This window comes from Monopterus albus, unplaced genomic scaffold (assembly GCF_001952655.1).
Source record: "Monopterus albus unplaced genomic scaffold, M_albus_1.0 scaffold319.1, whole genome shotgun sequence".
Lineage (NCBI taxonomy): Eukaryota > Metazoa > Chordata > Actinopteri > Synbranchiformes > Synbranchidae > Monopterus > Monopterus albus.
In genome coordinates, this window is record NW_018128199.1 from 44707 (window position 1) to 70166 (window position 25460).

At 42.2% G+C, this 25460-nt stretch overlaps 3 protein-coding genes across 3 annotated transcripts in view; 1 reads left to right on the forward strand and 2 right to left on the reverse strand.

Annotated features, from left to right (window-relative positions):
* Nucleotides 1-805: 805 nt before the first annotated feature.
* mcm6 (minichromosome maintenance complex component 6) lies at nucleotides 806-8658 on the forward strand. Its single transcript, XM_020624108.1, has 18 exons — nucleotides 806-1061; nucleotides 1249-1395; nucleotides 2219-2329; nucleotides 2560-2647; nucleotides 2776-2937; nucleotides 3015-3180; nucleotides 3778-3926; nucleotides 4103-4253; nucleotides 4342-4483; nucleotides 4651-4792; nucleotides 4886-4993; nucleotides 5165-5320; nucleotides 6252-6380; nucleotides 6484-6648; nucleotides 7301-7433; nucleotides 7578-7763; nucleotides 7858-7997; nucleotides 8092-8658. Exons 1-18 carry the CDS (start codon nucleotides 964-966, stop codon nucleotides 8200-8202), a joined length of 2484 nt encoding a protein of 827 aa, XP_020479764.1. The 5' UTR covers nucleotides 806-963; the 3' UTR covers nucleotides 8203-8658.
* A 1948-nt stretch (nucleotides 8659-10606) lies between these two features.
* Nucleotides 10607-23837, reverse strand: tmbim1a (transmembrane BAX inhibitor motif containing 1a). Its single transcript, XM_020624111.1, has 12 exons — nucleotides 23472-23837; nucleotides 16510-16857; nucleotides 15931-15998; nucleotides 15364-15428; nucleotides 15219-15272; nucleotides 15058-15108; nucleotides 14917-14956; nucleotides 13218-13252; nucleotides 13042-13132; nucleotides 12841-12936; nucleotides 12697-12750; nucleotides 10607-12601 (listed from the first exon to the last, which is right to left on the reverse strand). Exons 2-12 carry the CDS (start codon nucleotides 16850-16852, stop codon nucleotides 12452-12454), a joined length of 1047 nt encoding a protein of 348 aa, XP_020479767.1. The 5' UTR covers nucleotides 16853-16857; nucleotides 23472-23837; the 3' UTR covers nucleotides 10607-12451.
* An 878-nt stretch (nucleotides 23838-24715) lies between these two features.
* Nucleotides 24716-25460, reverse strand: part of LOC109974058 (uncharacterized) — an 18681-nt gene continuing 17936 nt past the window's right edge. Inside the window, 2 exon segments of the mRNA XM_020624065.1 lie at nucleotides 24716-24851; nucleotides 25230-25460. The exon segment at nucleotides 25230-25460 is cut by the window's right edge and continues 43 nt beyond it. Coding sequence (XP_020479721.1) covers nucleotides 24716-24851; nucleotides 25230-25460 — 367 coding nt within the window.

Consider the following 25460-nt stretch of genomic DNA (forward strand, 5'->3'; position numbering starts at 1 on the left):
AGTTGGTTCCATAGGAGAGGAGCTTGATAGCTAAAGGCTCTGCCTCCCATTCTGCTTCTGTGGACTCTAGGAACCACAAGTAAACCTGCACTCTGAGAGCAAAGTGCTCTGTTAGGATGATAAGGCTCTACGAGGTCTTTAAGATACGATGGAGCCTTGTCATTAACATTACTCTGGCTGCAGCATTTTGGATTAGCTGGAGGCTTTTTAGGGAATTATTGGGATATACTTATAGTAAAGAGTTACAGTAGTCCAGCCTGGAAGTAACAAATGCATGGACCAGTTTTTCAGCATCACTTTGAGACAGGATGCTCCTGATTTTTGCAATATTGCGCAGGTGAAAGAAGGCAGATCTAGAGACTTGGTTTATGTGTGATTTAAAGGACATATTCTGATCAAAGATGACTCCAAGGTTCCTCACAGTAGTACTGGAGGCAAGAGCTATGTCATCTAAAGTAACTATATGATTAGACAGCAGATTTCTAAGGTTTTCAGGCCCAAGCACAATAACACAGCCTTACAGCCTTACACATGTTTCCTATATTCTTAAAGACAAGTGAACTGGTTAAAACAAAAGTAGATTATAAGGCATATGACACTATTATAATGCATATGATACTAAAATAAACATGTAGATATATTTGCTAATGCAGATTATAATGTCAATCCTAGAATTTCATATGTTGATAAATGTTGACAATCTGAAGCCAAGACAATCAGACCTTACACCAAGTTTAAAAGCCTGTGGAACATAAGAGGTTAATCAGATCTAGTATGGATGTGTTGATATTTGCATATCACCTGCAATTGGTTGACAGCGGCGCGCCAAACGTCACGTGGTTTCTCTTTTCGCGCGAAACTGCCGCTCTGTAGCGTGCTGTCTGTGTGTGTGTCCGGTGTATTAAAGCTCTGTATTCGGAAGACGTTTTGGAAGCTTTTAGTGCACTTTGACAGTATTTTAACATGGATGTAGCCTCAGCGACCGCGGAGAATGTCGGGGAGATGGTGAAGGACGAGTTGGCTGAAAAATGCCAGAAGTTGTTCCAGGCTTTCTTGGAGGAGTAAGTCCGTCAGCAACAGGCTTTATTGTAACGTTACTGCTCCAGGCCGGAGAGAAGTGTACACGAGTTGATCGCACGATAATGCTTCTTCTTTTTACCACCTGTCAGTAACTAGGAGGGTCCAGTGCTGTGTTGATCGGCTAGTGGTCATGCCTTATATTATTATTTCTCCTGCGCCTTTGTGCAGATTTCATAGCGGTGACGGGGAGGTGAAGTATGTCCGGGAGGCCGAGGAGCTGATCAGGCCCGAAAGGAACACCCTGCTGGTGAGCTTCACAGACCTGGAGGGCTTCAACCAGGAGCTGGCCACCACCATCCAGGAGGAGTACTACAGGTGAGCTCAGCACATGATCCCCAAGCCATGAAAACGGCTTTGCCTTTGTTAGGTATTTTTAGTCAGATATATACTTTATGTATTAGAAATGTTTAGTGGAGATAGGATGTCTAGTTAGACTGTTAAATGCTTAGTCATGCTTATGAGTTTCTACAGGGTACATCTGGTCAAGGATAACTAGAGAGAAGAGTTGATGACTGTCAGCAGACAGGGTGTTTAATATTATTATTATGACGTGTATAACTGTAGCCTTAGTCATAATATGTTCTTATGTTTAAGACACGACATGTTCTAGAGGTCGTGAGAATGTTTTTAGCTACACACCACTTAACCAACAGACACACACATTGATTTGCTTCATGTTTTGACTACTGCTATGACCAGCTGCAAAGCTGGTAACAGAGACGTCTCGGTTGATGTTTCTGTGTAGTATGGGGCTAGCCCAACCGAGGGGATATAATGTATAGGCCTGGTGGGTTCAGGGTCTTTCATCTTACATCTGCCTGCGAGCAGGTTGGAGGTGCAAGATACCTGAGCGTGTAATGTTAATTTTACCTGTGATCCTTTGAATAAATCAGCACTGTTTTGAAGTTACTTGGACTGTCTCGTCTCTCAGAGTTGGCAATGGTAAGAACCATAGTCCTACACCTTGCAGCCTCATTCTAATCATAGTTGTGAAGTGAGCAGCACTTATAAATGGCATCACCTGCTTTAATCTTGTAAGTGCACACGCGTTATACTGTCTGTAGTGATGAATAAACAAAAGGCAGGTGTATTAACAGAGACTTCACCTGTGCACTAACATGAAGGTGTCTGTTTCCAGAGTGTATCCCTTCCTCTGTCGGGCAGTGCGCAGCTTCGCTCTGGATCATGGGAATGTTCCTCTCAACAAAGAGTTCTACGTTGCCATCGAGGATCTGCCCACCAGACACAAGTAAGTGGCACAACCAGCCTAAATCAGCTGGTGCTTCTTTAGCGAATCATTGTGCACATGGTTTTCAGTTCATTTCAGATTAGTCTGTTGGCAAAGAGCCATCTGTGCTCCTGTTGGTAGTAGTCTGAGTAGAAATTATGTAGTTATAATTTTCCAGTTACCATAATTTAAGTTAAACAAGTGAATCAGGGTTAAATATTAGATGCAATCTTATTTCGTGTTTGACGAAGGATCCGCGAGCTGTCATCCATGCGTATTGGGACCCTGGTGAGGATCAGTGGCCAGGTGGTGAGGACGCACCCAGTCCACCCTGAACTGGTAAGATGTACTGCAGGTGCACACAGCTATTTAGTGGTGTGAGGCAGCAGCAAAGATGCAAATGTACAAAGGCACAAATACAGTAATGTTACAGCCTCTTCATTGGAGTGGCATCTTTGTGGTTTCAGGTGAGCGGCAGCTTCCTGTGCATGGACTGCCAGGCGGTGATCAAAGACGTCCCCCAGCAGTTCAAATACTCCCCTCCAACCATCTGCAGAAACCCCGTCTGCAACAACCGCGCCCGCTTCCACCTTGACACCCACAAGTCCAAGTTCATTGATTTCCAGAAGGTAACTGTGTGTAAATAGGAAGGAGGTGCACAACATGAAAGCGCAGGCCCTGATGTTTCTGACTCTTTTGTGTTCAGGTGCGCATCCAGGAGACGCAGGCGGAGCTGCCTCGTGGTTCCATCCCACGCTCCCTGGATATCGTCCTGAGGGCCGAGGCTGTGGAGACGGCTCAGGCCGGAGACCGCTGCGACTTCACTGGGACCCTCATTGTTGTGCCGGACGTCTCTCAGCTCAGCACTCCTGGTGCGGGTTTCAGCTCCCATTTTAAGCCTGAAAATAGCTGCTGCTTTTTTCCACTGTCGGAACATAATGAGCTGTATATCCAATACTTCCCTAAGCCATCCCCAAGCATAACCTCCGACATTGATATGGACCCTCATGCTTTGTTTTGCACTGTACTTTCTCTCTGTTGATTTCTGTTTAGAGGAGGGAGGGGCTGCTCCCCTCTCACACACTGAGTCGGCTGTGTCTTTACACATGGTGATTGTAATGCTAATGTTTGAGGTGTGGAGATGTGAACATTTAACCAGTCACCAGCTCCTGCTCTGCGTGCACGTACCCCTCCCTCCTCACATCCCTGATACTTGATTTTAGTGCTACCCCCTGAGGGGTGCTAAAATTTAGCTCCCAGAATGCACCTCCAAAGTGGGTGCACTGTAGTGGAAACAAACGCAGAACCCGTAACGAGCATTACTCGGCGTGACATGTTTCGGTAGGTTCCTATAATGGAAAAACCTCTTGCCACTGATTGTGACACAGTGTGAAAGTACAAGAATAGATGGTGATAATTTTTATCTTATTTTTGGACACATCATGACTGTATAGGTGCTCTTTCTCCAGGTGTGCGAGCAGAGACCAGTACCCGTGTAGCTGGGGGGCCCCAGGGCTTTGAGTCCGAGGGTTTGAGAGGACTGAAAGCCCTTGGAGTCAGAGAGCTGTCATACAGACTGGCCTTCCTGGCCTGCTACGTGGCCCCATCCAACCCACGAGTAAGAGACACAGACAAATAACAAACACATGCATTTTTATACAAGAATGCAAAGCTTTTAAGCATAATCATACAGTACTTACAGTGTTCCACCTGTACATCTAATAAACCAAAGATCCAAAGTAGTGTGAAACATCCCTGGTGCTCAGTTACAATTGCGTACTTTTTCTATTGTAGTTTGGTGGAAAGGAGCTGCGTGAAGAGGATCAGACTGCAGAAAGCATCAAGAGCCAGATGACTGAGAAGGAGTGGGAGAAAGTGTTTGAGATGAGCCAGGACAAGAACCTGTACCACAACCTGTGCACCAGCCTCTTCCCCACCATCCACGGTCAGTGCTCGAACCTCGCCTCTAACCAGGGACGCCTCAAAAGTATTAACACGGGGGGTTTGCAACTAAACTGATGGTGACTGTGCAGGCAATGACGAAGTGAAGCGCGGCATCCTGCTGATGTTGTTCGGAGGCGTTCCCAAGACGACCATGGAGGGAACCTCGCTGAGGGGAGACATCAATGTCTGCATCGTTGGAGACCCGAGTACGGCCAAGAGCCAGTTCCTCAAGTATGTAACACAAGTGTACCAATTTCTCATAAGTTGTCTTTTGCTGGAAAAGATGATGGTGTCATGAAAATCTTTTATTGAAAAGTTGCATCATGATTGTTAGTCTCATTTATACTGTTGTGCATAGATGTGATAGTTGTTACGGTAACATAACTGTCTGTACGCAGACACGTGGAGGAGTTCAGTCCCAGAGCGGTGTACACGAGCGGCAAAGCCAGCAGCGCTGCAGGTCTTACAGCTGCTGTGGTCCGAGACGAGGAGTCCCATGAGTTTGTGATCGAGGCCGGAGCTCTGATGCTGGCCGACAACGTGAGCGCTCTCAGTTCTAAAGGCAACTGAAGCACATTATTATTTTATTTATTATTACATGTTCTCTGGTACTGAAACCACATTTTCTTTCAGGGTGTATGTTGCATTGATGAGTTTGACAAGATGGATGTCAAGGACCAGGTGGCCATCCATGAAGCCATGGAGCAGCAGACCATCAGCATCACCAAGGCCGGGGTCAAGGTAAAACAGTCGGCACGCAAAACGACGCTCAGCTGAACTAATAATACACACTTTAAAATACAATGTCCAAAAGGTTTCTGTTTGCTTTTCCATCTCCTCATTTTGGTTAAGAGAAACCGGCCATGTTAATGGCAGTGAAATGCTTGTAACCTCAGCCTTTCTGCTCTTCTGGCCACCCTGAACGCTCGCACGTCTATCCTGGCTGCTGCCAATCCTGTCAGCGGGCGCTACGACCGCAGCAAGAGTCTGAAGCAGAATGTAAATCTGAGCGCCCCCATCATGAGCCGTTTCGACCTCTTCTTCATCCTGGTGGATGACTGTAATGAGGTAAAGAGCATTCACTGTGTGTGTCTTCATACACTTATGAACTCTTCTTTCTTGCATTTTTATTCTGAACTCAGCAGTTTCATAGTCAGTCATTATGTTTGATTCGTATTTTGCTTTATTATTAGTTATGTCTGTATATTTCTTGCATCCTAGTTTCTAATGCCTGGTTCAGACTACAAGATGTAAGCCCGATAACAGCCAAACACGATGGGACGTAGGGCATCGGAACCGACAGATGGCTTTGACCACGATAGTCGATTGCTTTAACTCTTACAGCGTGTCATAGTAAATGACCACTGATGGTGGGTCTGGGACGCCTCATGACGTCTGGATACAAAGTCTAGCATGTTCGCCTACTACGAGGTGGGGCGACACTGACCAACAGGAGCACAGATGGCTCTTCTGTTAAAAACATTTTTGGCATATTGAACTGAACCGTATTCATTAAATATCACAGTGATACAGCTAATGTTAGCATAGTGGCTTTCACAGTCAGCTTTGAGAAGTAGCTACCCCATCAGGGCTAGCGAGCTAGTTTTCAGTTTTACTACCTGCTTAAAACGCATTTTAACTGCTACTTCACCTTCTTCATGAAGGACAGACAGCACAGACTGCTGCACTCCTTGTGCGACCCACAGACAGGTCCACGGTTGCCCCCCACCCATTTTTATGCTTTTCCAAACGCAAGCAGTCAGTATCACACACTCTTCTCCTGGTCCCTGGCACCTTCAAGTCGTGAATGAGGTCAGGGTGTGATCTGTCAGGTACCAGCGTGTAGCTTATGACATCCATCGTCCAAGATTTCTGACTCTATAATCGTGTAATCTGACACAGTGACCATTGTATCAGACAAACAAATCATGTAGTCTGAAGCAGGCATGATGCTGTAACAACCCAGTGTGTCACCTAGTCTAATCTGTGTGGATCCTAGGTGACAGACTACGCCATCGCCAGACGCATCGTGGACCTGCACTCCCGTGTGGAGGAGTCCGTGGACAGACTGTATTCTCTGGATGAGATCCGCAGATACCTGCTCTTTGCCAGGCAGTTCAAACCTAAGGTGGATGTCTACATGTGTCTGTCTGCACTGACACCGTTCACTTGGGTTTCATTGTATTTACACCTGTGTTTCATAGTAACCATTGCACACTGTACATGTGTAGATTTCCACTGACTCAGAAGAGTTCATCGTCGAGCAGTACAAACGTCTCCGTCAGCGTGATGGCTCTGGGGGCGTGTCCAAGTCTGCTTGGAGGATAACAGTGCGACAGCTGGAGAGCATGATCCGCCTGTCAGAGGCCATGGCACGTATGCACTGCTGTGATGAGGTACGTGTTTAAAAAAAAAAAAAAAATGTTCAAGTGCAGAAGGTTCACATGGACACAGTGAAAGTAGAACACTGTACTACTGTAAAGTCTGGCATTATGAGATCTGAAGACTACCAATGAATTCTGGGGCACAATGTAGGGCCCAGTGTCAGAAGGTTGTCAGTAATTCTGCCCAATCCATTTTTGGAGTTCTGTGTGGAATGGATCAGATTTGGAGTTTTTTCTTTTTTGTGTTGTTCCAATGCAAACAAAAGAAATAAACAATAGCATGCCAAAGAATTTGTGACTGCAACAATTTTCTGGAAGAAATGGTGTTATCTGACAGAAACGCAGGGTTACCAATATTTTTGGTCATGGCGAAGTGTATTAGGTAGTTTTTTTTCCCCCCCTCTTTTCTTTTTTCCTAAATGCACATTCACTTCCTTGTTGCCTTATGGAAGCACGTTGAGAGCCACTGCACCTGAGTCAAATTCCTCATGTGATCGACGTATTTGGCCAATAAAGCTGAGGAGAAAAACAGTCTGTTCCATTACACATTTTAAACCTGGAGAGCTACAGAGCTGGTGAAGACACCACTCTGAGAATCTGTTGTAACCATAGTATCATAAAAGCATATCACTTGATAACCACTGGCTTCGCTCTCTGTCTCCAGGTGCAGCCCAAACATGTGAAGGAAGCGTTCCGTCTTCTGAACAAATCAATCATCCGAGTGGAGACACCTGACATCAACCTGGAGCAGGAGGATGAACTGGAGGAGGAGGAGGAGGAGCAGCGGCAAGAGGAAGGTACTGTCCCACAGTAAACACACTCTGTCCTGGGAACAAATGTACACACGTCAAGCAAATGAACATGTAGAGACAGTATATAGCTGTGCTGACCAGTAGTATCTGTAATGAAAAAAGTCATCCAATGCAAATGTGACTTTGCAGGAGGCAACATTCCTAACGGAGTGAACGGTGTTGACAGCCACGGGGATGGTATTAATGGCCATGTGAATGGTATTGACAGCCACGCTGAGCCTGGCAGGCAGCCCAAGCCGTCTCTCCGCCTGTCTTTCGCCGAATACAAACGGTTGTCCAACTTGCTGGTGCTGCATCTGCGGAAAGCAGAGGAGGGTGAGAAGTTCTCATTTGTAATTCTTTCTGCTTCATGACTATAGTGGAGATCGATATTGTTTAATCTCACTGTTCACCGATGCCCTCTGTACAGCTGAGGAAGAGGAGGAGCTGAAGAAAAGCGTGGTGGTGAACTGGTATCTGAAGGAGATTGAGTCAGAGATCGACTCTGAGGAGGAGCTTGTCAATAAGAAGGGGCTGATAGAGAAGGTCATCCACAGGCTGGTTCACTATGTGAGTCCCCCCCCCCTTCTCAAAGCAGCAGATAAATGTGGGTCATTTTAAGGCAAGTGTGGACATAAGTGACAGTGTGCGTCTGTTTCCCCAGGACCACATCCTCATCGAGCTGTCCCAGGGTGGACTGAAGGGCTCAGAGTCTGCCGGCTCAGAAGAAGAAGCTGTTCTAGTTGTTAACCCCAACTACATCCTGGAAGATTAAACTCCTCCCTTCATCCCGCTGTTCCATTCTGTGACTTTTGATATTAAACTGTGTTTATGAATGCTCATATGTAACACGTACATAATAGAGGCACTGAAGATGTTAGTAGAGTTGTTTATCATCTCTGCTGTGCAAAGGTTAGATTCTGGATCCTTAAAAAAAAAAAAAAAAAAAAAAGGTATTTTCTTTGTCAGATTGACTTGTGTAAATATGCTACTTTATTTGTTCCAGTTGTTTGCTGGTATCTGTCTATTTGAAGTTGAGGAAAGTGCCCTGAATTGTAAGTAACTATAAGTAATAATAATAGTAAGTAATTATAAGTAACTGTATATTAGAGGCATACGCTTAAGCTTACCTCCAAGTTGGTTGCAGGTTATTTTGCATGTCATTTTGTAAAATTATGAAATGGAGTGAATAAAAGTGTTGGTTTCATAAATAAAAGTGTTGGCATAAAGACATCTGCATGGCTTCGTACTGTTCTTTCAGAAATTTCCTGCATTTCACAGAAGTGCTACATTGAGGTTGTCCATCAGGTGGCAGTAGTCTTGGCTTTGAGAATCCCACTGCGCATGTCCAACTCAGGCAGCTCAACAAACATGGCGTCCTATGTCACTGCAGCTAGGGCAGTACTGTCAGGTAAACAAATAAACTATACGTTATGCTGAAGAGTTTAATGCAGTTAACATCGAAATCACCAGTGGGAGATTTTTGTGTGTGTATATATAAATAGCGTCACATTTGAACAGCATATGCACATTTTTCGTGTGTGTGTGTAAATAGCGTTACATTTGAACAGCATATGCACATTTTTCATGATGTAACCACTGTCAAACCCAATATTGACCTAACTGTAGAGGTGACCGGAGTCTCTTCCCCTGCCTAGGTTTACACTTTGTTCCTGCCTCGTGGCTCCTCACCCACACCAGCCAAACTTCAGTAGTTTGTCAGCGTTTGCGGCTTCAGGCTTCACGGTATCGGCCGCTACATGTCTCCCCTGCTGCCTCCCGGTGTAGCTCCAACACAGAGCCACAGAGAAACCCCCAGACCGACCACAACAGAGCCGAGGCGGAGCTGAGGCGCCCGGAGTACATCCCCAGGCGGAAGGCCAAAAACCCCATGATGAAGATTGGCTATGCCTGGTGGGTCTTTTCTCTCCTACACAGGCTCTAACAGGACTTGTAGATTTCCAGTGAGCTATGCTAGGTGTATCAGCCCTGAGACAGGCTGGTTTGAAGGTGATAATGTTTAGTTTTTGTCTAGACTGTTTTAGACAGCTGTTGCTTGAACTGTGTGATCAGTGTGTGTAATCCAAACTTAAGAACCCATCAGAAATGAAGGCAATGTTTTACTAAAAAGTGTAGCTGCTCAGTCATATTGAGCTGTAAAACAGGAAATGGATGTTGCCTTCAAACAAAGCCTGTTGTCTTCACTGAGACAATTAAACCTGTTTCTACATGAATATAACTGCACATTGAGTTCTTTAACTTTTTGTTGCATTGTGCCTCACATAACATTCTGCGTTATCAGTGTTGCTGTTGTAGTAGCTTTAGTTAGCGTAGTTGTACACAAAGCGGCTTGATGTTTTGCACATATGTGTGTGTGCCAGATCTACTAAATTATTTATTCTTAGCATTTTGATTATTTTTAAGTACTGGTGCATATAGTGACAGCTGGTAGACAGACACTGACAACTAACATTTGTCAGGCTGACAGAAGAATTGGTGTTTATAGTTGGAAATACTACAGCTGAATAGGGCCCGGCTGCCAGTTTATTGCAAACTCCTAAAACTATTAATACACCAGAACTGCAACAAATCCTACATTCATTCTACCCTAATTGATAAACAAGCTACAAGATGCTGACAGTCTGTGTGGACAGGTGGATTACTGAGCAAAATATTTGTCTGTCTCATCTGTTCAGGATGATAGGCCTCCCCACAGGTATCATTGGCTTCCTCCTGGCCAAGAGACAAGTGGACAAAAACCGATTGAAGCAGCTGAAGGTTCGACAGAGGATGAAAAAGGCAAATGAGGGAGAATATGAAGGCAGTCGCTACTCCCATCCTAGAGAGAATGTTAACCCCGACCGGTAACATGCATGTATGCACCATATCCTGAATGCCACTACTGAGGTGGAGATTCCTCTGTAAGACTGGTTACATAAGAGATGTCAACTTCCTGAGCTGACTTTAGAAGTTATTTTCTTTGCATACTTAATTTTCCTTGTTCATGTACAAAGATGGTTTAACCACATCATTAAAACTGGAGAATGACCACATATTCATTGATCACTATGTTGGTATTTTATAAACAATAAGGCAATACAGCAAATGAAAATGTATACAAATGTATGCTTATGCAAACAGGAATAACTGGTATAGCTGGATATGAACCACATCAAAACTTTGAAATAAAAGTCATTTATTGGGTATGAAAAAGCAGAAGTATTATTTACAGACCCAGACCCCTACTGATCTCCTGCTCTACACATACAGTATGTATATGTATGTAACTCTGCCTTGGGTTTATACTGATTACAAATAGGGTAGTGTGGAGGACCAGCTAGGTGGGACTGATCATGTTAGGAGTCTCACAAACCTTCAGAAATGCTCTGGTAATTTATTACCATGGTATTGATTGGGCTGTCCTGTATGGAAAAACCCACCCTGCTGGTACTCGGTATCAGACACATTTTATCTGTAGGAATATAGAAACAGGCACGTACAGTATGTAACAACACTATAAAAAATTTCACTGAGTATAACCCTTTACACCTTAAAGTTAAAAAGTATCTAAGAAACATCAGAATGTGAAGGCACTATAGTGATGTAATATGTAAATGGTTATACTTTAGCAAAACATATTGCAGACCTCCAGCAAAAGGTTCGCTGCTCTAACATAAACCCATGACAGCAGGCTGAGGGCTGTCATTACAGAGCTGTAGCTCAGGGGTGGGCATATCAGTCCCTAAAGAATCTGGACTAACAGGACGTGTTTTGACTATTCATACTAGAGACGTTATGATCAATATCAAATGCTACACTTTACATTGAGTTCACACAAACCATTAAACCCCATTTTGCCTTTTAACATGCATCTAATTAAATCAATAGTTCCAATTTCTTGAGAAATATGCTTGTTCACTTTCTGGCTCGGAGGGGGAGGAGACAAAACCACTTTCATATCCATAAGAAGCGAAAAGGAGCTAACGGCTATAGATGGCTAGCCTGGTTCTCTCCAAAGGTACCAGCACCTCTAGCGCTCACAACACATCTCTTTGTTTAATGTGAACAAATTACATGTCCAGCAGTATTTCAGGAAGTTACAGATGACAGTCAAGAAGAAGGCATTTAACACCCATAAAAGTACAACCTGAGGTTTTAGGATTAATAATAATAAAGAACTTTAGAGGTGCTGGTGGTTAGATCTGATATTTTTTATGTGAAAACATCCGTTTCCAGCGTTGTGCTAAGCTAACCATCTGCTGGCTATATTTTTTTTATTTTAGCAGTTTTCAGTCTTCTCATCTGACTCAGGGCAAGAAATGAAAGGGTTTTTCCAAAAATGTCACACTACTCCTTTCAGTGATTTACAGAGAATAGCAAAGAGAAATGCTTAACATTTGTATTCTGTGGTAATTGACAGGTATTTAGAAGCAGCCATATCAAGACATTTCTGCCCCCTAACCCCATTTTATTGAAAAAAGTATCAGTGTAGATATCGTGACCCCGGCTCAGTGTTACATCAAAACCAAATATTTGGATAACGCCCACCCCCAGTGTACTTTAAAGCCAAATCTGAGTTTGAACATAGCGCAAACATTTTCCCATTTTCTCAACATTTATACAGCTGGGAATCAGTCATGTACAGTATAGCAGTACATCTACATGCAGGGGAAATAGTTCAGATACTGCCTTAAGTCCAGTCAGAGTGAAAAAAGCAGGCATTCCACTAACTGTAGATACTAACACTGTATACACAGTAAATGTTCTTTGCTAACGACTAGTAAGTTGATTAATGCAGATAAAGAAATATTTTTAAAAAGTGCTTTGTTATGCATAGGATTAGCCCACCCTATGACAAAACCTCAAATTCAGCCCTTAGATATGTTCGATGGAGTTTTAAAAGGTAATAAAAATGTACAGTATATGAATCTGACTGAAAACAAAGTGAAGGTGTTTTTCAAAAAAAAAAAAAGTAGCTTGGTGCTTGTCTGCAAACTGTTGACCCAAGCTGCACCCTTGTGGACTTATTTGGACGAAGCACCGATAATCTGCAGCAGGAAAATGAAGATCTGGATGATATCAACATAAATGGAGAGCGCGGCGAACACGTACTCCTCTGGACTGATGGAGTGCTTCCTGTTCCCTATCAGCAGCTGCGTGTGGTACGCTAGGAACTACACAACACAGACAACAGTGAAACGCTGCAAAGTGGAAGTCTGATGTACAAATTGTTGAAACACTTGGTTTGCATCTAAGTAAAAGTACTCACCAACGTGAAGACTATGGCTCCCAAAGCTGCATAAAGCATATGCAACCAAGGAATCTGCAACAACAAACAGTCATTACAGTGATGAAAACCTGAAGAAGTCTGTTGTTGGGAAACACTGTTTTGTTTACATCAGTGTTAACTCACATATTTGAAGGAGAGCACAATGGCTGTAATGATGCCAGTCACAAATATTACGATCCCAAGGACACAGAAGAGGCCCTGGCACTTTGTGAAGTCCACCTTTTGGAAAGAGAAACCACCAACAGCAGCGTCAATACATGTATAACCACACAAATGCACAGCGGCCATTTGATAAGCACTCACATGCACATGCACACATCCTACCTTAGTTTGGAAGCAGAAGACTGTGACGGCGATGCAAACAATGGCAGTGATAACAAGAGCAAGAAACACTGTCTTTGTGTCATAGTAACTAAACAGAAAAAACGTCAGTTAATACTGGTGGAAACTAGCTGGATGTTTACACAACACTGCATGACATTTTTTTTTTTTTTTTTTTTTTTATGGTTCCAGTCATGTAGGACAAAGCCAGTGTCTATTAAAAAAATACAAATATAGTTACATCACAAAGTTTTAGGAAGAACAACAGACAATTTAGGACAGCAACAGTAACTGTCCTAAGCTATGCAAAGCCTGGACAGAAAAAATATGCAGAAAACTGGAATCATCCACACAAATAAGTATTAATACATCATGTTAACATATAAAGTACTGGTCAAAGGTTTGAACACACCTCATTCAGTGGTTTTCTTTGTTTATATTATCTATATTGTTGAAGACAGTAATAACTATGAAATACAACACATGGAATTATATAGCAAACCTTAACCAGCTTCACGATATAGTCACCTGGAATGGTTCTAAAGTTAATCTGTGGCATTTCTGGCCTGTTTAATGCATTTGAGGCCATCAGTTGTGCTGTGCTGAAGTAGTGTTGGTATTCAGCAAATAGCCCGATTTGACTGCTGTTGTAACTCATATTATGGATGAAACCACTCAACTGAGTAAAGACAAACAACACTGTCATTATTTAAGGCATGATGGCCAGTGAGTCTGAAAGACTTCAGTGCGGTTGTAAAAACCATTAAACGCTTTGAAGAAACTGCCTCACAGGAGGATGAAAGATCAGGAGTTTCATTAGCTTTTGCATCCTCAGAAACCACCTCAGGTCAGAGCTCAAGCAGCAGACAGATGTCAAGTTAAACTGTTTAAAGGAAACACGGTGAATCAGGCCTTCATGGGCCAATTACTGCAAAGAAAACACTACAGGTGGAACGAGCAGAAGAAGAGAATCTCATGGGTCGAGAAAACACAAGGAATGGACATGATAGCAGTTTAAATCTGAGCTTAACCATCATTTGTTTTTCAACCAGACGATGCCCCAGAACACACCTACAGGCTATACCAGTGGTATTTAACCATGAAATAGAGTGATGGAAATGACCTGTCCTCCACAGTCACCAACCTAAACCCAGGGGAGATGGGTGGACCATACAGCAAAGGGAAAGCAGCCAACAAGTGTTCTGCATATGTGGGAACTCCTTCCAGAAAAGCATGGGGATTAGCTCATGATGCTGGTTGGGTGCAAAACTGTTAAAGATTCTAGCATTTCAATTATATCTTGCTTTTTTATTTTTATTTTTGCTTGCATAATTCCATATGGTGTTATTTCATAATTTTGATGTCTTCACTATTCACCCACAGTGTAGAAACAAACAGAAACAAAGAGAAACCAATGAATGAGACATTGTGTCCAAACTCTGGTACAGTACCACCCTGTAATGCAAAGTGGACTGAAATAGTTATAAGAGGAGGAAAACGACTGTAGCGGGGCTGGACTACGCCTTTCAGGGCAAAATGTTACATCTAGAAATGACTCAGCAATATCAGAGACACCGCCACAAAGCTGAATACCAACAGTGTGTCCAGCCACTTCACTCCCTGAGCTGATAAAACACAAATACCAAATACCAGGAATTATGCAAACACTGCCCAAGACAAGTGTGGTGACTCACTGCTTAGCTGTAATATCAAAGTCACCCTTGTAGCACTGAAACAACACTACTGCTGGCTAATGGAAATAAAAGTTACTGTATTTAAGTCTAAGAACAGACTTGAACCAAGTCCAGGAAACTGTCAGTAATGATGGTGCGTCTCTATTTCCTGATTCATGAGTCAGCCGCAAGTCTTCAGACTTACAAAGATGAACAGCAGAATGACATTCCATGGGAACTTCCTCCTACAAAAATAGATCAGATGATTAAATACAGCTTTAAAAATATTCTTTGTACAAATAAATAGTCTTTCTCAGCCTTTGTAAAACTGAGCAGTTCCACTCACCGGGGGCCCTTACAGCAGACCAGAACAAGGTGGGTGATGATATACACAGCACTAAAACAAAATGCCCAGACAGTTCAGACAATACTTGTGACCTTTAATTGTGATTCTTATAAAACCATATCACTTAAAAGCTCCTGGTGCTACTAAAGAGTGAGACTTACTATGATACCCAGTAGACAGCTGGATAACGCCCTACAAAATCTTTGACAGGTTGGCTGTGAGACACAGAGGCACGGTTACAGCATGATGCACTCTGACAAAACAAAGAGCCACACATACACACACACACACACGATATATACTCACACAAATGTGAATACGGCCACAACGCCTGTGGTGATGAGGAGCTGGAAACCCAAAATCAAGTACACCTGAAAAACACGTGCATACAAAAGAGACATTACACCCCATAGCCTCTCCTCTTGGCATTCACTCCATTTTATGACAACATTAGCCCCATTCTGTCTTAAATATCTTATTTTTCATTTTGTATGACAATAAACAGATAATTATATGTTGAAATATTACATCAATTCAGTCTATATCTCTGTCTCATTGATCTACAGTATGTATGTACTATAGATGACACAAACTGATCAAGAAGTATGTCACTTCTGTTTGGAAATTGTTGCAGCTCATAAACAGGTTAATACCTTTTTAACAGAATACTTGGATCCACATAATTTGAACAGTCTTTGACAAGTATGTAAATGCCTTCAAAATTAAGCATTGCTAAACAACCTTCTGTTATCTGAAGATAACCAGCGATTTATCTTTCAAAAATCTTTGTGATTCCAATTTAACAGTAGTCAGTGACAGAAACAAACTGTGGCTCAGCCACCATGATGTGTGTGTGTAACAGCTGGGTTTTACCTTTCTGATGAAGGCATGCCGAATGCTCAGACTGTCCCAACCGCTCCCACTTGCAGCAAACTCATCACCTGAGTCATCAGCAGAACAGAAACATAAGCACTGACCACAAAGAGCAACAAGGAACGTAACATTACAAGACATCATACTGTCACCGCAACCTCAACTAAAGTTTAAAATGATGGTTTGACACTGTTGCAAAATTCATTTCTTCTTCTGAGAGTAACATGAGCAGCTTGATAACACTTCTAACTGTGTATGTAATAGGAAGCTATGATCAAGAGATGGTTAGCTTAACATAAAGGCAAGATACAATTTAATCACTCAGTTACCTTGGAACAGATTTAGGTTAGTTGTCCAGCTTTTTTTAGTCCATGAGATTGTTTGTCTTTATGGCAAGCTAAGCATTGTCTCCTGACTGTAGCTTCATATTTAATGGACCAAAAGCAAATAAGTACAATTTCCTAATCTGTCTGGTGGTGTTCCAACCAGGTCAATAAGGCTATGTTTTAATGAGTTATGGCATATTTATTTACCTTACATATTTATGCACTTTAGTTCCACAGAAGCACCACATCTTACCAGAGCTCAAGACATCTGATGGTATGGTTGGTGGGATGACAGGCATGGGAGGAGGGCTGGGGTAGCCTGCTCCTGGAGGACCAGCAGGGTGAGGCTGTCCTGGGTATGGGGCCTGAGGATAGCCCCCTGGCTGGCCTGGGTATGGGGCCTGAGGATAGCCCCCTGGCTGGCCTGGGAACAGAGGGGTGTTTGGTCCAGGGGCGTAAGGAGCAGAGGGCTGGCCTGGCTGGGTACCAGCGTAGTCAGGAAAGCCATATGCAGGGGGTGGTGGGTAACCCCCACCCTGAGGTGCGTACATTGGGCCATGGGAGTCGTACCCTGGAGGGTAGTCTGACTTGGACATTTCACCTGTGAGGACAGGAAATAGGAAAAAAACACAATTCATATCTGTTTCAGAGTTCTATGTACAGAGCCAACAACAGAGTGACTGAACAGTAGAGAACAAACAACAAGGAGGCCACAACGACACGGCTAACATTATTGGCCAGTTTTGGTTTTCCCCTGATTTTGTTTAGGTATCAGCAGGTTTGTGAGCCTTTAATGCTGCTCGGATCAAATCTTATTTTTATTATGATTAGATGAAATGACTAAGTGAATGTGAAAGGCATCGTAGTGACAAACACATATTTATCACCCGCTCCATCAGAGCACTTTAGCATTTTTCAGCTCATTGTTTTGGTTTTCCAGCCTTCAACTTTACTGTTTAGGCCAAGCTACAGCAAGCAGCTGTTTTCAGGGGAATACAGTAGCCCTGATGTTTGCTATCAGCAACAAATATCATATATTAATATGATTACTGCTTATTGTGCTGCCTCCATGTGACCAAAAATAAAAAAAAATCCTTTAAACCTTTTCTCCATTTGGCTCAACATTTAAATGGCCTTCTCCACAACATTTAGTTTTGTTCTCCACAACATAACAGCATTTCTCATTCTTTTCCTAGAGACAGCAATTAGTTAACACATTTCAGAAAATGATTAAGTCCACTTGTCTACAACTGGAACAAGTTTGAATTGTATATGTCCTTTTGATCAAACTAGATCAGTTGCTTATTCCAAAACATTTAGGAATTATTCACTGTTCATATCACATGACATTAGTTAATGCACTTGTTAAAAGACGAGCCCTCAACTGTTAATAACTCCACATTCATACTGAAGTATACACTTCTTCACATTTTGCACATTTTACTGCATTTTAACCCACCCCCACCCAAATTCAAAATGAATTTACAGTGCAGGGGTATGAATACTGTAGGTCTACTGTAAATTGATAACGAGGTTGTCAGATGCAACCTGAACTTCACTAATGGGGGGGGGGTGTCCCACATCAGCCATGGATGTGACAAAGTTCCTACCACCATACTCTGTGAATTAGAGGAAAGCAGTTTGAATGACGTTACATTACATTGAATCGCAATCAAACGTAAGTGCTGAAACAACTAAACATTTAGAGAAGCTTGACTCTCACGGTGCTAGTGGAACATTTCATTTTGACAAGGCTGACTTGTTCACTGACAGAAGGATTTCTGCTTTTGAAAGATGAGCACCATAAGTCATTGTATATTGCTATATCTATACATCATATAGTGTTAAATAGTGTGAAGTGTACATTTTCTGAAATAAAAACCACAATAAAGGTACTTCACCACACTGGCGTTAAAAAAAATCTGTTAATGGAATAAAGCAGTCCTGCTCATTGATTTTCAAATCCGCAGCCAAGGGCATTAAAAGTATACAGTGGCTTCCACTGAATCCTTAGCACAGAAAAATCTATGACAGTTCAAAAAAAAAAAAAAAAGTACACAGTCTTCAGTAACTCTTAAAAAGCACGGCCTGTAAATTGTGCACATGTATTTATACACCACCTAGATCTGGCAGGGTAACAGACTTGAGCTTGGCTTGTAGGACACATTCAGGGCTGCATCAGGTTAAAGTGAACATATGCTTTTGCTTTGAAATGTCAGAACCCCCCCACATAGATCTTGGAGGGAAATTTCTCAAAATAAAGCCATACAACTACACACACAGTACAGTCACACATGCACCAGCTACTCCACGCTCCTTCAATGAGTCATGGTACTTTTACAGGATACTAAATGACTTTTTCGCTGAGGCTCATTTAGATTTTAAACATCTATCCACCATGGATTAGCACTCCACATTTTGCAGATGATCTTGTCAGTTCATTCCTCACTACAGCAGATACTTAGCCATTGTATTAAAAACAAACAAAAAAAGACAGCGGCAAAGCTGTGTTTCCTGGCATTCTCCTGCAGCTATTTAAAAAATACCAAATGTTCTCAGAGCTTCATTTTCACTGGGACACTTTGGGGGAGTACACACAGTAAAGGAATTCAAATGCTGGCTCCACCCTGCGCTGCCATTACACCAGACCCCAATCACTCAGCAACAGGACAGAAACCACTAAATGGAAACAGGGTTTCAGAGTATCTGCACTCAAACAGAGTTGATCACTTCTTGGTCATTGAAACACTGTTAGCATACAACAGGACTTAAGGCGTGTGTGTATTTGAACAGGAGGGTGTAACTCTGCTCTAAGAAATGTAACATTTAGAAAACGTCACAGAGGTTAACAAGTGAACTGTAGCTACAAACAAGCCCAAGCTTGTGCCTGATGTTGATTTCCCATGACCGATTTTCATCATCACCACTAACACTCAAATCATCACGTGGTTCTGAGTCAGTGCTGTACGGTAGGCACCCTGATGTCACCATAATATGTTTGTTTCCTTTCATAAAACAAACCACAATTCCTCAAACAGCATATTGCTTTGCACATCACTGGTAAAAACGATAGGTAGGCACCCTGATGTCACCATAAAACAAACCACAATTCCTCAAACAGCATATTGCTTTGCACATCACTGGTAAAAACGATGGGATCTTATTCTACCTGCTTGTTCTCACATCTGAGTGTATTTATTGCTTGCCTGTCAAGTCACGTGGATGGACAGATTACAGTAATACCTCACAGGACAGTAACAGGCAGAACTGGTTTAGCAAAGTTGATCATTTTTGCTTTTGTTTTGTCACAGTTCAAGGGTTTGATTTCACATCATAATATCTGAGGCTGTTGAAGAGCAAATAACCCATGATGTGTCTTATGTTTTTGACTAAATCTTCTTGTATTGTTTTTGTCACTTCCTTCCAAATCATGTCATTCTACAGAGTTTATAAATAGATTTGAAAGTGACCAAATTACCTGCATACATTTATTGTGTTCTTTTTTTAACTGCAAAGTGCTTCTATTATTTGTCCACAGTAGGTTTAAGGTCTGTAGGTGACCATTATGGATAGTACAAAAGTTATTAGAAGGTGAGGGGGCCAGAAAACAAGGAGGGTACTGTAATATTTCCTTTGGTTGAAGTTAGGGTTGTCTGACTTTTCTTTTTGGGAGAGCTGGGAGGAGTTACTTTATTCTTTTTTGTTTGTCCCAAATTTATACAAGCTGCAATACAGCTAATAGTTTAAAGCTGCAAAGACTAGCTAATTCAGAAGGATTCAGACACATTTGTCCTGTAGGAAAAGAATGCAGTCCTTCTCATTCATTTCAATGGGGGAAGTGCATTTACACATCGGGGACTAGCACCATGCTGATGGAATAACATGAACACTGTTGCCATTTCTGCTGTTTTGCTCAAGATTATCAACAAACAGCTGCCACATGACAACTTTCCAGAGTTGCACATTCCTATTGTATTTTGACTTCCAATAAGCTTTAACTGATGAAATCTGCTTCTCCAACTTTGTCTTCTTTGATTGTACTTCATTGCCTCACTGGTACAAGATGACCCCCAAAGCTCTTCCTTTGGCTGTGGATTAGACCTTCATAACATTCAGGAGGAATTTCAGACCGTTCTTCCTCACAGAACAACTTCAGCTCAACCATATTCATAGGACCTGTGGTGTGAACGGCTCTCTTGAGGTCATTCCACAGCATCTCTATTGGGTTGAGGTCTGGGCTCTGACCGGCCACTCCAAAATCCACCTGCTTTTGTGTCTCTGAAGCCATTCTGTAGTAGATTTACTTCAGTGTTTAGTAGGGGCATGGCAATATACTTAGCTCATGAGACAAGATGATATTTTAATTCACACAGACTTCTTATTGAGACTGTATTAAAGAGAATGTGAAGTTGTCATCATGCTGTGTTGAATTTTGTGTAAATGCACCATTCAAGTTAATTAAAAAAATAAATACTATCCAATACAGCTACGTACAGTAGCGGATGCTTGAACTATGTCCAAAAGTCCACTTTAATGCTCAGTCTGAGCACAGACAGGACAGAAACTGATCCATCTGCAGTGTTCGTGCCATCTGCCAGCAGCTGCCAGCTAGCGTGAGCTCCTGAACTGAGAGCTGAGATCAGAATCAGCTAAGGTTTCCCATTCTGAATTACCACAGTCAGTAAAGTGAGATCTAAATGATTTAAGCAACTTTTTAGCCAAGCAAAACAAGAATGTTTGCAGGTAAATACAGCGTCTACCTCCTAGAATGGTGCACCCCCCCTTTCCCAACATTCAACACAGCCTGACGTACCTTTACATTCTTTATAGTAAACTGAATATCTTTGGGGTTTGGGCTGCTGAAAATAAGGCATGCATTGGAGGCCCTCTCCCAAGTAGTCTGGGAAACCAAAAAATTCATCAAAAAACAACAACAACAACAACAACAACAACAACAACAAAAAAACAAAACAAAAAACATTAATGGATAATAAAAATACATTTGCAGCAGTTGTAACCTTATAAAAATTGTTACAGCACAAATACTACGTTCGCAAAAATTCTGCCTCTTATCTGGGTTTTATTAATGCATACATTGGTGGTGGACATTAGTATAAGGTTTAAATTGAGCTACAGAAACACACTGTACTTATTTGTGACATGTTGTGGGGATGATGGTGTCTTTTAAGTAGAGTGCATAGAAACATTAATAAACCTGGAAAGGCTTTTCAACAAAGTGAAACAAAGTTCGCTCACCCTTACTACCTCAGTAATTTTCATGCAGTTCCTTACTGAAGGTCAGCCATTTCAACAGGAGTGTCCCCTTCATATACATTCCTAAGTGTGTGTGTGGGTGGTGATTAACAGCTAAATGATAGAACCAAGAGGAATATGCCCATCACTGAACAAGTGCACTCAGATGTGAAGAGACAGATGTTTCTAATTCCTGAACAAATACACTCCTGTTTCTGATCTGTGGTAAAGACACTTAGCAGAGATTAACCCAACATTAATGTTACTGGTAACATGTGGGTTTCCTGCCACGATGAGGCGAAATGTCGGACGTGTAACTTGGTCCTGTGTTGCAGCAGCACCACAGTAAATTAAACAAACAATGCCAGTAACCAATACACAGTAACACTGTGCAAAAGTCAGTGTTAGCTGCAACAACATTCATGCATGCGGACATTCACTTCCGAAATATGCACAACAGAAAATGGGCATCACCCGCTGTTCAGTATTTCAACCAAGTTAAGACATGAAGATAAACTTTAATCTTTAAAGTTTACTCGACTGTTAACTGAAATGGCTGTACTTCCTATCAGGAGGACTGCTATGGAAAGCCCTTTTTAACATTAAATAGGTGGACAGGATGTACTTTTAGACAGGCAGAATTAAATTGCACATATCTTAAAATTAGTTTTCCCATTCAAGTGAATTAGGAATTCTTACTAGTCAAAATGTAATTGCAGACATCTTCAATTCAAATTTTGTCTAGTCAAAACTGATTTGTAGATATCTAAACTGATCATTTTGATTAGTCGTAAATATCGGATAGATATCTGTAATATTAATTATGTTGATCTAATAAATGCCAAAACGGCGCAGTGACGTAATTTCGGATACGCAAACCGGAACTGACCAGTCGAAACGTAATCGTAGATCCCATGTGTCAAACTCAACGCCCGCGAGTTCATACATCTTGTTTTTTTAATGGCCCTGCGATATGAAGCGCCGATAACACACAAACTACAAATCCCATAATGCAGCGCAACAGCTGCCTTACCAAACGATAGGCAACCTGCGATCATTCCTGCGTCAATTACGTCAGGTCAATCAAACGTCTGTTGATGTATACAACCCTAATTTCAAGTCAGACCTAGCCCCCTAACAATGGCCAAGAGGAAAGTTGATTCTGAAAACAGAGCCTTTCTAAACCGGTGGGAGGCTGAAAGAGGAATCTGACATCACAGCAGACGTTTTCACCAAAGTGAAATCAAACAGTGAAGCTGCTGTGAAATAAGTTTTATTGGAGCAGAGGAGAAAATCAGGCCGGACATTTACCGAGGGAGAGTTTCTGAAGAGCTGCATGATGAAAGTGTGAGACGTCTGGTGTCCAGACAAAAAGCAGGTGTTTGCTAATGTAAGCCTTAGCAGAAATACGGTTGCTGATTTAAAGTTCAAGTTTATTTTGGAATAATATTGTATCCTGTCTGTTTCGATTCATATTTATGTTCAAAAAATGTTTAGTTTTAGTCTGTTCAATAAATGTTTATCCTGTTCGGCCCGTGACCTAAAGTGTGCTTTGAGTTTTGGCCCCCGTGTCATTGAGTTTGAAGCCCCGGTCGTAGATAGTTGAAATCGTTATTCTTACTGGTCAGATACACTTGTAGATATCTTGAATGATCATTTTGACTAGTCACACTGTAGGTTAGACTAATCAGAATGCCGTTTTAGATATCCAAAATACACTCCTGGACATTCAAGTGAAACCCTTCGCATGCTAACACCGCCTGCCATAGACTGAACGCGCTCCACCCTCCCCTCGACCAGGACCAGCTCACAAAAAGCCCTTTCAGGTGAGGTAGCCTGCAGCACAAACACGGCTACACAAATTCAGGGCTACCTGATGACGGGTTGCCGTTCGGCAGACTTCTAGCAGTAGTTCACGTCAACTCTGTACGGAAATAAGATGTTAAAATGAGCTCTACTTACCAAGGAGGAGGCGCCAACTCAAGAAACCGTCTGGCCGCGTTGGTTCTCAGCGACAAAATCGGAAAACTGAGACGCTTTCTCCCGTTAACGAGAGACGTTAATAAACGTTAGTCCGCCGTTTAGGGAAACTCCCAAGTGCACAGGACAGCCGTAAAACGTCTTGATGTGAACTGTTTCCGCAGCCTGCACTGGTGCGTGTGGAGCAGCAGCTGCCAGATGTGGCCCAGCAACTGAAACATTTCATGGAACAGTGAAGTGTAGGGTGGAGTCCACAGGAATCTGATATGCACACCCACATCCACAGGATGTGTATTTGTGTGTGCAACAAGACCCGTCAGACTTGGCTGACTCATTTTCAACAGGCACTTCAAAGTACTGCACCTAAGTACAGGGTTGTACTACTAGATTATTTGAGAGTTCCCTTTCAGTGTAATCAAATATATTTTCCAATTAATCGTAGTTTTTACTCCTTTGCATTGATCTGACAGCAGGTTTTGCTTTCAAAACGAGGCAGACAGGTGATAGATCTACTGTAAGATATACTAGTTCTTTACCTGGAGCAGCTTCAGTCTTAAAGCACAGTTTACACTCTGCATATGACCTCATCAGTCCTTTACTGGAAACGTATACACCCTAATCAAGTAAAATACTGCAAAACTATTTTTTCACACTTTGATATTGTTGCTTCTACTTAAATGAGGGATTTGAATCATGGACAGATAAGTGAATGGACCTACTGGGCACAGGCCCAGTGCGTCATGGGGACCCTACAGACCAGAGAACCATGTAGGAACTGTTAACCTTTCCATTTGAAAGTCTATGCAATGACTACAAAACAACTACAGAAAGCCAGAAAACAAGAAAAAGGACACGCAAAAGAGTACAAATTAACACAAGATGGCTAAAACAACTACAATGGGACACAACACAGTGGCTGAAGTTCAGCTCTTTTGCTGTGGTCTGTAATACTGGTGTACCTTGACAAAAAGAAACTGTTGCCATACAATGTCTTTTTTATTTTTTAATAAACAATATGGGGTCATTACAGATATTTCAAAAAACCCCTTTTTTTTCTGAAATACATTTATTGGTCATGTTTTTTTCTTTGTTCTCAAGATTGACACTGGCTTCTCACAACAACTATAAAGTCAGACATTCAAAATCATCCATCCATTTGTTACACAGAGAGAGACTAAAAACACACCCAATAGTCACACACGCCTTATGTGGCTCTGCCTGTCAGCTCACACAAATCTGAGGACAAGCTTCTTCGTCAGAGTGTATTTGGGCTCTGGCATTTGTTTCTGGTTTTTATACAGTCCTTTGCTGACCTCCCTGTTCACACGCGTCAGGACAGTGAGAATGTCATCCATCTCCGAACTGCACAGAACACACCAGAAAACACATTACAGGTGAAAAATCTTGCAAAAATTGTTGGTATACTCTCATACAGTATTATTCCCTGTCACATCATCAGCACAGCAGACATCTGAAAACACCAAAAACTCTTCATTAACTCATTGCAGCACATTTCATCACAGCTGAACAAACATCTCAGTTCTTCATATAACTGTGCACTGGTTAACACAGATTTAAATGATGCACAGCACATTATAGAGCCAGCTATTTCTTTAGGAGTCAGTAAGTTATCATGCTTACAACAGGTAGTGGTTACACTAGGGGTCATCTTAGTGTTAATAATAGACCAAGCTCTACCTACGCTCTTTGGCTTTAACTTTGAGTGGAGGTGGCTCTCACCTTTCAGCTGATTTCTCCAGCTGCTTGCACAACTCCTGGATGTAGATGGAACCTGTGTAAGTGTTTCGAAATGACTTGCAATCTTGCACGGTGGCCATGCCCAACAGAAAGTCTGCATCTGAAGGCACCGTCTCACCAGAGATAGAACCTGCATCTTCCTCTAGGTTTTCCTTGAGCTCCTCCTCCTCTCGTGGCCTTGGAGGGCAGGGCAAGGCTCCTGTCTGGTAGCTC